The sequence below is a fragment of the Rhododendron vialii genome, chromosome 9a (assembly GCF_030253575.1).
Source record: "Rhododendron vialii isolate Sample 1 chromosome 9a, ASM3025357v1".
Classification (NCBI taxonomy): domain Eukaryota; kingdom Viridiplantae; phylum Streptophyta; class Magnoliopsida; order Ericales; family Ericaceae; genus Rhododendron; species Rhododendron vialii.
The window spans coordinates 40049621-40064334 of NC_080565.1; the positions used below are offsets into that span (position 1 = coordinate 40049621).

At 39.6% G+C, this 14714-nt stretch overlaps 2 protein-coding genes across 2 annotated transcripts; both read left to right on the top strand.

Moving 5' to 3' along the window:
* Positions 1-2817, top strand: LOC131300901 (large ribosomal subunit protein uL6). The gene is made up of 3 exons (XM_058326920.1): positions 1-548; positions 2184-2306; positions 2396-2817. Exons 1-3 carry the CDS (start codon positions 174-176, stop codon positions 2480-2482), a joined length of 585 nt encoding a protein of 194 aa, XP_058182903.1. The 5' UTR covers positions 1-173; the 3' UTR covers positions 2483-2817.
* Positions 2818-4599: 1782 nt separating this feature from the next.
* Positions 4600-14025, top strand: LOC131301646 (uncharacterized). Its single transcript, XM_058328022.1, has 9 exons — positions 4600-4943; positions 5100-5343; positions 5425-5574; positions 6401-6458; positions 6550-6642; positions 7618-7716; positions 12159-12250; positions 13200-13259; positions 13373-14025. The coding sequence occupies exons 1-9, from the start codon at positions 4732-4734 to the stop codon at positions 13622-13624; spliced, it is 1260 nt and encodes a 419-aa protein (XP_058184005.1). The 5' UTR covers positions 4600-4731; the 3' UTR covers positions 13625-14025.
* Positions 14026-14714: the final 689 nt, after the last annotated feature.

The window sequence follows — 14714 nt, forward strand, 5'->3', positions numbered from 1 at the left end:
TTCGTGGGCCGATGGTGCACATGTAAGGGTTTATGCTTCCGCAACAGTCGACACATGCCATTACATAAACACATCTCTTTTCTAGGGTTTTTGGCGCCTCCCAAACCTTCCCCCCTTCATAGAGACTAGAGAGAGAGAGAAGAGGAGCTCGGGAGCACAGAGAGTGATCAAAGATGAAGACGATACTCTCTTCAGAGACTATGGACATCCCCGATGGGGTGAAGATCACTATAAAGGCCAAGATAATCGAAGTGGAGGGCCCACGAGGGAAGCTAACCCGCAATTTCAAGCATCTGAACCTGGATTTCCAGCTGATAACAGACGAGGAATTGGGGAATAAGAAGTTGAAGGTCGAGTCCTGGTTCGGATCGCGGAAGACCACCGCCGCCATTCGAACGGCGCTCAGTCACGTCGACAACCTCATTAAGGGGGTCACCAAGGGATACCGGTACAAGATGCGGTTCGTCTACGCTCATTTTCCGATTAATGCCAGTATCACCAATACCAACAAGTCAATCGAGATCCGTAATTTCCTCGGTGAAAAGAAGGTGCCGCCACAAACTCATCCTTTATTACCCGCATTTCGTCTTGTTCAAGTTTTCTGTTCCTTTTAATAGATGAAATGAATGCTCTCTTGATTGCCGAATATGATTTTGGACAGACTGTAGTTTATATGTCACCTGGCCGTCGGTTTTATTCTGTTCCTGTGGTTGAGATGACGGTGTAAATAGGTGTTAAGTTTGTGGGTTCAATCAATCAGGTGGTAGTTTTTATGTCAACTGTGACTGCATGTCCGGCTACACTACAGGTTGAGGGGGTTCGTGAATCCCCTGGACTCAAAAAATGTACTTAAAATTTGTATATTTTGACATGCATTTTGATTCTTTTTAATGTTGTCGGCACTGAATTACTTATACGTGGCCAAAGTCCTGTAAATGACAATTCAAAATTTGTGAGTAAGTAGATAATCAAGCTCACCAAAACAAAACAAAGTAGGCCTAGTAAATTTTCAATCAAATATATTAAGTTTATTTTATATAGAGCTTTATTATATATAAAAAAATTCTTTACGTTTTTGTCGTCTGGAGCTGCCCTTGACTGTGAGTCGAAATGCGGCTGAGACGTTTTCTTACTAGACGCTTGGGTATCCCCATAAAAATAAGGGTGCTTAAGTTAATGTGATTTCTAGCCAAGTTGATATGAGTGCTGTTAGAGCAATCACGGGGACTACTTGAGGTGTTAAACTGTAATTTTAGCTACCGTGGCCAGCCAAACTCGATAGAAAGGCCTAAAATCCTAGTTAAGATAGGTCTTGCTCGACTATAAACTCCCTCTATTTCTCTCTATCTTCTAAAATTTAAAAGACGCATTTATGATGTAAGCGAAGATATTTTTAACTGAATATGGCCAAAGTAGAGACTTGTTGAAGTGGAATAAAAATCTGGCTAGCCAATGTAGAAAAGCGGGAGTTTTGAATATCTTTGTTACTTGTTGGAGTTGCCCTAATGGTGCTGGCCTGAAATTGTCGGCCAAACCACTATCTTATGGACATGAAGTAGGTTGACACGGTTTATAACCTTATCTGATTAGTTCCTCATCTTAGGGACATGTTTATGTTTGATGTGGCTAGCCACAGGCCCATAGTAGCAACTCATTTTTTTGCACTCAACACCTTTAGCACGCCACTAACAACTCCAAAGTAGCGCCAAAAATGTTGTTTAAGTGCTTCCAGTGGACACCCTCTTACAGTAATAGTGACGGTAATACACCTCCTTAAGGTATCCATTTTAAGTTGAAGAAGTTAGTCAGTCAGCACAATGATTTCATTTTTTGGTGCTCCAATGGACTTGTTAAAAGACTTCCTAAACATGTCGGGTGCCGTAAGACTTGCTAAATGGGCTAGTTGTTTGGGTTAACATGTGAGTGACCCGGCCACTAAGAACCATTGCCTCTCTGTCAAATAGTGTACTTAAAGGGAAGATCGAGGATTGCTAGACAGATGCAGAAGAATTTACATGCACAGTTGTGCCTATTAAACCTCTTGATGTTGCCAGCAAGCAAATAGTTGATATTCCTGAACACAGATGCAGTTACTGCATTTTGTTGTAGCATACACAGAATGTCGATGGGGATACATACATATGAATTTTGCTCTTCAAATTTTTGCCCTTTTTTTGCATCAGGTGAGGAAAGTTGATATGCTTGAAGGGGTTACCATTCTTCGGTCCGAGAAAGTTAAGGATGAACTGGTATTGGATGGGAATGATATTGAACTCGTATCTCGATCCGCTGCCCTGATAAACCAAGTACTTACCCCTCTCTTTTTGATACACTCCCATTCTTCTGATTTAGTCTGTACTACTTTTGACCTATTTATCTCTTATTGTTTTGTCAGAAATGTCATGTCAAGAAGAAAGATATCCGGAAGTTCCTTGATGGTATTTATGTCAGCGAGAAGGGAACAATGGTTGAGGAAGAATGATTTGTCAGATAGTCGCTACAATTTTGATGGCGTTGGCTAGATGTTGTCTTTTGATTCAGTATCTTGTGGTACCAATTGGTTATCCATTCGAGTTGATTTTCAAAATTTTGTTTTGTCAAACTTCTCGTTCATTATGACAGTGATTCTGGTTGTTTTTTGCTTGTATCCTTCACAACCCCCCCAACCCTTCTCCTCCCCTTTTCCCATCCCTTCTTTTTCCATTTTCTTCGATGTGTTGTTTTTGCTGGATCTTTCTGTAGAAACTTTGTGTGAATTCTTGAAATTGAGGCTGCCAACTGTTTAAAATTTCTATATTAGAGATATGGATTTGTTTAGTTCATGAGAATTAAGCTGATTCATATCGTTTGCTTCTCTCTCTGAAGACGCATCTAAGCACAGGTGATGCTGGTGTTCTTTGCTGGGCTAGTCGGGTCCTGCTATGTCGAATTGGGGGAGCCTGCTGAGTTTCTGTTTGTCTTAAATTTGATTGCACTTTCCCGGCTTGGGAAATGTGAGTTTTTTCAAATGATAAACAAACGTAAATATAATGATATCCCAATTTTGTCGTGACGAATTTGACTACTAGAGTTTGTATAATATTACAAAGGATGCCTTGATGAAAGGTTTGGTTAAACTTTCATACAAAAAATGAAATGAATCTCAGGGTTTCGAAACTTCGTTTCATTGGGCATCTCGGTTGCTACGTGATATCTTGCAACTCGTAGTGTTGGAGCTCTTCCTGGGCAATTACGACTTACATGAATGAATTGAACATGCTACATTGACCATTTGAGTAATGTGGTTGGTCTAACTGTTCATGACTTTTTTTTTTGGTGAAAAAAAAGAAGTATCGTTTCATGACTTCATGTGAATAATATTTGACTGTTCCCTTTCAAAAAAAATATTTGACTGTTATAGTGATAATATTATTGTCGTACAAAACCCTCTTTAAAAAATGAGATCAAATTCTTTTCATCGGCTGCGGAAAACTCCACTTTTCCACCACCACCATTTTCGGTCCCACCATGTATTTATTGTTGATTTGAATCGTTCATCTTGTAGACCATACATAGTTGTATAAAAAATTAAATTTTACTTTGTAAAATAAATAGTTTATCTTTATTATTATTGACAGAAATTAGATCGTCCATTTTATTGAATTTTGATATATCGATCGACTTTCGATCAAGTTGATTTTTTGCATGGCAATACTATATTGCGGGTCTTAAAATATGAACGGTTCAGATTACAACAATAGACATTCAGTGGAGCCCATAATAGGCGATAATAGAAAAGTGAGATTTTATATCGGCGGTTGATATAATTTATTCTCTTAAAAAATATATAATGATGTACGAGAATCATAGTTATTATAGAATCCATGAGATTGGGAACATAAGGTAATATCATAATTTGATTTTCTTTATATGGCTGGAATGTAATTGTGCAATCCATGACAACTAGATTTGCAAGGTATACTGGTAGATTCTAAATTCAAGGACTACACATCATTCTTTGAATTGTGATGTTGGCCAGAGGAACATAAAGAAATTAATACACATTAAAACTAAGATAAACATGTATAGAATCTTTTTATTTTATATTTACATTTTTTATCTTTTCATTTACGCTAAAGAAGAATAAAAAAAATGAGATGTCTACAAAGTTAACCTATTAAAATATTACCGGATTGTATCTTTTCATTTTATATTTATTGATTTTTATCTTTTCATTTACGCTCAAGAAGAATCGAAAATATAAGATGTTTAAAAAGTTAATCTATTAAAATATTACCGGATTGTATCTTTTCATTTTATATTTAATTTTTTTTATATATTTTCATTTACGCTCAAAGAATCGAAAATATATGACATATATTTCTGAAACCTCTTGTCAAATTTTAAACAAAATTTAAACTTCGGCCCATGCAAAAGGTAATACTACTCCTTGTATGGTGGGTTGGCTTGTTTTGGTGGAGGCCAGAGAGGGTGAGCTCAATTAGGACAATGGAGGAGATAACTTGGACGACAAGTTGATTCTTGAATGAGTATCCTATCCATGCCACTGCCAGGGGGGCTTTAAACCCTCTGCTCCTATATATTTGCCTAAACCCCCTCCTGGCCTCCTCCACCCCCTCTGCAACCTAGCTCAAAAAACGCAGCCACAGAATTCTATTGATCTCCCAAATCAAACATCCACTCTCTCTCTATTCAATCAGAGCTACTAGCTTAATTCATCCATCTACAACAATGAACATCGCCAAATCGAGCTCCCTTACCAGCCTCAGGTCATTCAACCACCTCCGCCAATCTGCCATTGTTTGCAGAGAGCTTTCTACTTCATCATCTCCTTTCCCTACCATTCTCAAACAGTCGTCGATCCTCACCAATCATCTCTTGCCGCCGCCTCAACAACAGCATTCTCCCTCCGTCCGCCATTACCGCATCCGTCGTGATGCCAAGTAAATCATCATACTCCTACTTAGTTAAAACAAACACACACACACACACACTGATATGCAAGCACGTATAGATGTACTCCTACTTAGATATGCACACACGATTGTTTCATGTCTTATTTTTGTTTTCCAATTCTGTGCTTACGACTACGAGATAAGTTATGAGATGTTACGACCAATCAACTGGGGAATCCGGATCGTCCCCGAGAGGAAGGCGTTGGTGGTGGAACGATTCGGGAAGTTTGCGAAGACTCTCAGTCCTGGAATTCACTTTCTCGTTCCGTTTGTTGATCAAATCGCTTACGTGCATTCTCTCAAGGAAGAGGCAATTCCGATTCCGGACCAATCTGCTATTACTAAGGACAATGTTAGCATCTCAATTGATGGAGTTCTCTATGTCAAGGTACCAGAATTTTGTTTTGACGGATTTGTTGATTTACTGGTTTATTGGTTTGTTCTTTAATTGATTTTTGTGTGGTAATAGGTTGTGGACCCGAAACTAGCATCGTATGGTGTTGAGAATCCCTTGTACGCAATTGTTCAGCTTGCGCAGACAACAATGCGTAGTGAACTCGGGAAGATCACGCTCGACAAGACGTTTGAGGAAAGAGACACCCTGAATGAAAAGATAGTGGTGAGAATTCATTGATTTACCTCCTTTTCCTTTTGCAGTTATAAGCTGAGACCTCATTTGATAGTGAAGCATTACACTATGACCGAAATTCCAAGCCAATTGAATTACACAATCTGAAAACAAGTACGAATGTGATATTGCACTTTGCGGAAATCAAATTATGACTAACTAGTTTGTATCCTACACAACTCTGAAGGTTCTAAGTGGAAAATATTGAGAATTAGACAAAAGTAGCCATGAATTTCTTGAGCTTCTTGCAGATGGATTAGATGAATATTTACCTCAATGATTTCTGGGATTCATGTGCTGGCTTTTTCGGTAAGGTGATACCATTTATGTGCTTCATAGGTACATTACTGTAATAAGGGACGTACTCCAGAGCTTCAACTAGCATGCATGTAGCATACAAAAACAAAGTTATTTTACCACTTGAATTGCATTAGCGTTGGTTTAGATGAACCCAGCTGATGAGTATCTTGAAGGGGTTTGCACTTTATATCCGCAGAATCTTGAGTTCGAAGCACATTCCAACGAAAGGTCTATAGAATTTCAATAACACTAGGACATCATACAGATGGAGGATAAATTTAGCAACTAGGATTGCCACAAAAGAATAGTTTATTCGGACCAAGGGATAGCCAAGATAAATGTTATCATCAGTCGTGAAATTACTTTAGCATATCATGGAGCACTTGATTTTGACACCGTATATATTTAGGCCAGAGTTACCATGTATGGGAAGCATGCTTCAGTTGAAGTTCTGAACGACATATTTTCACTACATATTTTCACTTTGTTTTATCTCTAAAATCACATTTTGTTCCAGATGGCCATCAATGATGCTGCTAAAGACTGGGGTCTGAAGTGTCTTCGTTATGAAATAAGTGAGTGTTTTGGCAGTATCTCTCTTTTTTAATATTCTTGATGAACATTTTCTTTACAACTTCTAATGTTGCTTGTTTTACGTTTTACTAGGGGATATATCTCCTCCTCGTGGAGTGAGGGCAGCCATGGAGATGCAGGCAGAAGCAGAACGCAAAAAGAGGGCTCAAGTTCTTGAGTCGGAAGGTGATGATAATCTTTCTTTTTCATTTATTATTTAGACTGTATACTAGTCCAATCGGAGGTCAAAATGATGTTCTGATATACACATTTGGGGGATATAGGAGTTATAATTGGTTTCACGAGGCAACAAAAAAAGAGAACCACTATTTTCAATTTGAATATCCAACTATCCAAACAGAGGAAGATCCGAAAGAGAGAACCACTGAATTTTGATGAGCATCAAAAGAACAATTCTGTTTTCCAGCATATGGTATCTTAATAGGCTCTAAAAAGCTTCACAGGAAAGAAATCGCTACACTAAAATCGTCCAAGCAAGTAGAGTTCGTTACTGGGACTTAATTTTGGGCCTTCTGGCTATTAATACCTGACAATATGGCTATGGACGTTATAAGTACAGTTCATTGCCCAGGTCAATGCCAGTGTCGGAGTTAGAAAGACTGAGAGAAGTTTCATGTAAGTGTGTTTTGTTTGCTGGATTGAAGCCCTTCAAGGACTAGAAAATGAATCACTGGAAAAATCTAGTTCTCAAGACATGATTAACTGGTATGTCCATTTAGGAAAAACTTGCTCGAGTCAAAGCACTGGGGTCCAGAATGCATTAGGAAAAACTTGAATTCATGGTTTGACGGAGTATTTTGCTCACCGCTATCTATCGAGGCAGAGAAAGCCGTCTGAAGGGGTGCAATGGACTTCATGCTCCACGTAACAAAATAATTTAGACCAGCCTCCAGATCATGGAATGAAGATTCATCCAGAAGAAACCCAGCAGTTAAGGAACTTCCCTGTTCCTTGCTGCTTGAGCCCTAACCAGTGTAACGCCTGTCAAGGGAGTGCTCCCTTCTACCCGACATCATTTCTGCAGTTCACATGAACAAATGAACACCACAAAAACCTGTTCATTGACCAATGAAATAGTTCACAAAAAGTTCATTTTCCCTTACATCTGCTCCTGATAACTGATGAACATATGTTTAACAGGTGATAGGCAGGCAAACATTAATGTTGCTGATGGGAAGAAGAGTTCAGTGATCCTTGCCTCAGAAGCTGCAAAACTGGACCAGATCAATAGAGCAATAGGTCAGTCTGGTCAATTTACTTGTTGCTCATGATTTGGTTTTTTTAATCCATGTGAATAGAAGATCGTAGCGATAATTTGCTTATTGAACAACTTCAAACCTTATATAATCTGTAGAAGTAGATGAAGATGGTGTCTCTCCTTTGAGGTGATTATGTAGTATATAGCTTATAGGACAAACGAAACACTAATATCATCATAATTAGGAGAAATAAGTATTATTTCTGCAAAGTTAGACGATGGAATTGAGACCCAAAACTTAGGGTTTATTTCTCATTACGTTATACTTATACAAATGTAAACATTAATTACACATTAGACCCTTATCTCCTAATCTACTTACATAAGAGATTAAATGTAAAGTACAACTAATTACATATAAACCAATAATTTAACACTCCCCCTGAAGTTGGTGCGAAGATATCAATCAAGCCCAACTTGAACACGATGTGGTGAAAACTTTTGCTACCAAGCCCTTTTGTGAATATGTCGGCCAGTTGATCTTCAGATCTCACAAAAGGCGTACATATCAAACCTGCGCTCAGCTTCTCCTTAATGAAGTGTCTGTCAATCTCTATATGCTTCGTTCTGTCATGTTGAACAGGATTATGAGCAATGTTGATGGCAGCTTTATTATCACAGTAGAGTTTCATAGGACCATTATCAGTAAATCCCAAATCACGTAACAAGGTTTGGAGCCACAAGAGTTCACAAACGCCATGAGCCATAGCTCTGTACTCAGCTTCTGCACTAGACCTGGCGACCACTAATTGCTTCTTACTTCGCCAAGTAACCAAATTTCCCCCAATGAAAGTACAATAGCCAGAAGTAGAGCGTCTATCATCCACAGAACCAGCCCAGTCAGCATCAGTAAATGTCTCCAATCGCAGGTGACCATGTTTAGAGAACAAAATTCCCTTTCCTGGAGCTGATTTGAGGTACCTCAAGATACGATAAACTGCATCCAGATGCGAAGCACGAGGATCATGCATAAATTGACTAACAACGCTCACTGCATAAGTAACATCTGGTCGAGTGTGAGCTAAGTATATCAGTCGACCCACTAGTCGCTGATATCTCTCTTTGTCAGTGCACTCCCCCACATTACCACTAAGATGATGATTCGCCTCAATAGGAGAATTTGCAGGTCTACAGCCCAACATACCTGTTTCTTCTAAAAGATCAAGTATATACATCCGTTGGGAGATAAAAATAACTCTATCAGACCTTGCCACTTCCATGCCAAGAAAGTATCTTAGTGATCCCAAATCCTTAATCTCGAATTCTTGAGCCAGACTAGATTTGAGATTAAGAATTTCATTCACATCATTGCCTGTCATTATTATATCATCAACATACACAATAAGGACAGCAACCTTACCAATGCCTCCCTTGATGAACATAGTATGATCTGCATGACTCTGTTTGTATCCAAATCCTAACATAGCCTTGGAAAATCTGCCAAACCATGCTCTAGGTGATTGCTTCAGCCTATATAGAGCCTTCTTCAATCTACACACCTTCCCTTCAGCCTCAGAGGAAGAGAAACCTGGTGGTACATTCATATACACCTCCTCTTCTAACTCACCATGGAGGAATGCATTTTTCATATCAAACTGGTGAAGAGGCCAATTCAAATTGGCAGCACAAGAAAGCAGAGCTCGCACAGTGTTCGTTTTTGCTACTGGTGCAAACGTCTCCTCATAGTCAATACCATAGGTTTGAGTAAAACCCTTGGCAACAAGTCTCGCCTTGTATCTCTCAACTGTACCATCAGCATTTTGCTTAACAGTGAAAACCCATTTGCATCCTACTGATTTCTTTCCTCCTGGAAGTGATACTAGCTCCCAAGTGCCATTCTTTTTCAAAGCTGTCATCTCTTCTACCATAGCTCCTTTCCACTTAGGTATTATAAATGCATCCTGCCAATTCTGTGGAATACATATAGAAGAAAGAGACGAAACAAAGGCATGGTAGAAGGAGATAAACGATCATACGAGACAAATTGAGAGATGGAATGTTAAGTACATGACCTAACACCTTTCCGAAGAGCAATAGGGAGATTATCAGACTCAATAAAGGGGGGTTCAATGGGAGAAAATTCATTACCAGATAAGTCAGCTGAGGAATCCGGAACTGGAGCAGGGTTTGGATACTTGTGTGAGCAAAATAAGATGAAGTAGGAGCTGCTATGGAAGAGGAAGTTATAGTAGATGGAGAATCAGCCCGAGCCATAAGGCGCCTAAGAGTTTGTATCTCCCTTTGAGAGAAACCACCAACATGATCAGATGATGCCTGAATCCCAGAACTAAACCCAAAATCAGGCAAGGTGCCAACTGTAGACTCTGAAACATGAGCCTGGGCCCGAGAACGCACCGGACCACGACCATGGCCACCGCGTCCACCCCCGCGCCCACGAGAGGGCTTGCCATGTAGCTTCCAACAAAAATCCCTGGTATGACCAGTGTTGTGACAATAATCACACTGGAGTGACGCACGATCAGAAGGCCCGCTGCTAGTACCAGATTGTGACTTGCCACCCTGGAGAATAGGCGCGCTATCAAAACCAAAATGACCCTGAGGAGTAACAACTAGGGCATAACGATCAGAGATAGGAGGGTGCAACATAGCACCCCTCCTACTCTCCTCCTGCTGAACAATAGAATAGGCCTCTCCCAATGATGGAAATGGAACACGACCCAACACCTGCACTCTAATCGGATCAAGCTCCAAATCAAGACCAGCAAGAAAGTCATAAACACGCTCTTTCTCCATCCTTTTTAGCCAATTAGTAGCATCCACAGCACAAACAGTCTGAAAGCCCTGATAATGATCAAACTCCCCCCAAGCTCCACTCAAGTCAGCAAAATACATAGCAACAGAACGATGATTTTGCTTCAATGTACGGAGCCTCTTCCTCAACTCAAAATATTGTGCATCATTACCCTGCTGAGAATAGGTCTGGGCTGCAGTAGTCCAAATCTGATGTGGAGTATCAAGCAGCAGGAAAGTATGGCGAATATTAGCTCTCATAGAGTTAAATAACCAGGTCATGACTAACGATTTTCGAGATTTAAACTTCTTGAGTTCGACCGCCTCAACAGGTGGAGTAACAAGGCCCTCAATGAATTCGGACATCCCTTTGGCCTCAATAGCCAAAGTAAAAGTACGAGACCAAATCAAATAGTTGGTACCATCCAACTTAATATGACAAATATCCAGAGAAAAATTATCTAGAGTCCCTACACGACTCAACTCATCATTCGTACTAGCGGAAGCCTTTTGTTTATCCTCTGACATTTTAACACACCCAGATTATGACAAACAATTTTTTAAAAAAAAAAACTTGATTATTCGGATCCAAACTCAAACCAGTGTAAATAACTCTTACCCAAGCCAAATAAAGACACCAAATCTGATCCAACTAAAAAAAAACACAAAGAAACTTGAACTGGAGGCAACCGAGTGTTGTACAACGTCAGAAAAAGGTAAGAATCGACTGGGGTACTGTCGAAAAAGTCTGGAGTGGCGTCGTACGGCGTCGGAAGTGGCTGTATGGCGCCGGAAATGGCTGTGCAGCGTCGGAACTGGTCGGGATTGACTGGGATGATGGCAAAACTGGTCGGAAAGTCCAGCAGGAGCAAGGACGACTCCGGGTAATGATCGGCGAGTCTTGGGCAAGGCCAGACGACGTTGGAAATAGCCGGCGAATCTCCGACGAGTATGGGTGACGTCGAAGGAACGATCAGAACTCAAGATCTGAGTTCGTCGGAAGTCACAAATCAACTGGGTCCTCAAATCTAATCATCAAGACTGTTCGTTGATTGCCGACAATGGAACAGGTCTGTTCGTTAATTGCCGACAAGACTCAACAAGGTGAGCCAGTCGTTTTTGGTCACTAGATTGTGTGCTTTGATACCATGTAAAGTTAGACGATGGAATTGAGACCCAAAACTTAGGGTTTATTTCTCATTACGTTATACTTATACAAATGTAAACATTAATTACACATTAGACCCTTATCTCCTAATCTACTTACATAAAAGATTAAATGTAAAGTACAACTAATTACATATAAACCAATAACTTAACAATTTCCTTTTCACGTGTAATTGTTTGCTTTAAAACCAGAAATGATGTCGCTCTAAAGTAAATGCAAGAGCTTTTTTAAAAGGATGTTACATGTGGAATGAACACTAGTCTTTACTGAATTTGGTTTTGAATTAGATTGTCGGAGTGTATAGTGCTTATTGTTTTTGAGCAATTCTCTCCATCAATTTCTTGGGGCAACAACTATTTCCACGTGGCAGATCCATGTTATTTGGGCAGTTACTTATACTTGATAATGCCAATGATCCTTCCTTTAGGCATATTGTTAACACCTCTCGAATCTTCCACCCCTCTGTATTAAGGAATTCATTCCTTTTGCTTTTTGTTATTTCAGGAGAAGCAGAAGCAATTGTTGCTAAAGCGCAAGCAACAGCCAAAGGTATCTCCATGGTGTCACAGGCTCTCAAAGAACATGGGGGTGTAGAGGTGAGGACCTAAACCGCTCTCACTCAAAAACAACCACACTGTTCATAATATTCAGACTTAGGTCCTTGTAATTGGTTTCAAATAGGGTGTGGAAGAAGTGATTGGGTAATATTAGCAGTTCCATATTCCTACGCATTAGAAAGGTCCAGGACTGATCTAAGAGTAATTTTCACCCAATTTGACGGCCCATTTTATTTGTTTGTTCTTGTTGTGCGGTCTTTCTAAGGAGGGTCATGAATCAAACACGTACATCCATGTAGTATATTATAGATTAGCATTCTTGTTGCCGGTATGAATATGAAAGCAACTGATATCAAGGAGTAGTGAGTTTACTTATATAAAAAATACCTTACCAGTACTACAGTTTGTTATCTAGGTTCAATCTTGAGCAATTGATTTTGAGAAGGTGCTTTGTTTCTCTTTAAAATGGCTGTGTAAAAGACCCTGAGGTGCAGTGTTTTCGGGATTTCAGCCCAAAATTTAGAGAGAAATGGCAGAAGAGTGAATACATCGCAGTTGACCAGAGGTCCAGAGTCTTGCTTTGAGGTGGACAAGTTGGAATACATCGCACTCAGAACCTGTTCTTGAAATGTCACTCATACTATCATTTTGTACTTCTGCTCTTTTGTATGACTTATACAGGTTAAAACTGTTATTACTTGCTTTATATTAGTTTCATCAGCACTCCTCATGCGAATTGAAAATTTCATATCCTATCAGTTCATCACTAACGTGATTCCCATGTGAAAAGACCTCCAGCAGGCCAGCTACTTTGAAATAGTCTCTGTTTGTGGTGCCATGACTCTGCTAGGAAAGCATGTTATTTTTACTTTCCTGTTTGTTGTACCCTTGCAGCCATTGGAGCTCATTTCTAAACACACACACACATATTTATATTGCACTTTTAGGTTTAATCTATTGAGACTCCAATTGTCACTGGGATTTGCAGGCAGCAAGTTACAGAGTCGCTGAACAATACATACAAGCCTTCAGCAAGATAGCCAAAGAGGTAAAATAAACAGAGCTATTAAGCTTGTATGGTAGAGTTTCTATAATATTCAAGTGGTTTGAAGCCATGATGTTGTTTCATATTTTCTCTATCATTTTCCTCTGATGTTTCAGGGCAATACACTGCTGCTTCCTACCACCATTGACAATCCGGCTCGCATGATGGCTCAAGCTCTGAACGTATACAAAAGCTTGATTGGTGGCAATTCTGGTGATGTGCTTGAAGACACCAGTCAATTTGGAATCACAGGAAATGTTAAGGCCGGGCCTCCTCCTCATAAAACTAATGAGAGCTCCACACCAGCTAAAACAAATGACGGAGATAATCAAGTTTTCTCATTCCAGAGCCCCGAGAAGGAACATTAGACTATGTGCAACGCCACCTCAATCATTCCGCAAGGCAGAGGTCTATTGTGACCTTTGGTTCTGTTACTCTTTTTTCTTTTTTAGTCCATTTCAACTTACTTTGGGATAGGAGAAGCAAGGAATTTATAGACTGCTCAGATTGATGAGAGAATTGTTATTCTATTTCAGTCATTACACAGTGTGCCATCTAAGGAAAAGTCCAAGTGTAACTCACTTTGAACACCATAGCAAGCAGAGGAATGGCATTTTTGGTATTATTTTGATGTTGAACATTGAACTGCATAATCCTTTTAACTGATGATTTTGTGCCTGGTGTTTATTTTGTATCTGCATTGTGCCTAAGATGTCTTTGTTCGGATTACAAGTTGACACAGCAATGCAATTTGAAATTTTTATGAGAATTCTTAGCAAGTGTAGCATTATCTTTGCCGATTGCAAGTTTTTTTTTTTTTTTTTTTGATAGGCTTTGCTGGTTGCAAGTCCCAGAATCCAATAGGAACGTAAGATGATTCCATGTCTATTCTATGGCCGATGTTTCAACATGAAAACACAGCCAACGAGATTTAGGGGGATCTAAAGTTTTTCCTTGTTCAAAGTTTCAACGGGGAGGTTTCAGTTGTAGGTACATCTACTAAAGTTTGCTAGATCCATCCCATGATCTAATAATCTTTACGTCAAGCATTCAGACAGAAAAGGCGCGATTTCAACTACTGAATACAACTAACATATCATCAGAACCGATTGCTCTTTGTATTGCACTCAGGCCCTATCACAAGTAGGAGTTCACGTATCAAAATAATGAAAAAGCACACCCATAGACTGTACTAGCTGGCTATTTTGGATGAATGGTTATTAACACCCAACAGATGTTAGAAGAAGATCAGTGAGCATCAATATAAGAAAGGTGAGTAAAGATTAACTTGTCGATCTTTCGTATATCATCGAAACAAAAATTGTGGAAGGTTTGGAATGCGAGAAATAAAGCAGTCAAGCAAATTACCATCCAGTAATACAACAAAGCAGCAGCTAAAGCAACTGATGCGGAGCATGCCCAATCCTACAAGAGACGGAATACATGGGCGACTAATGC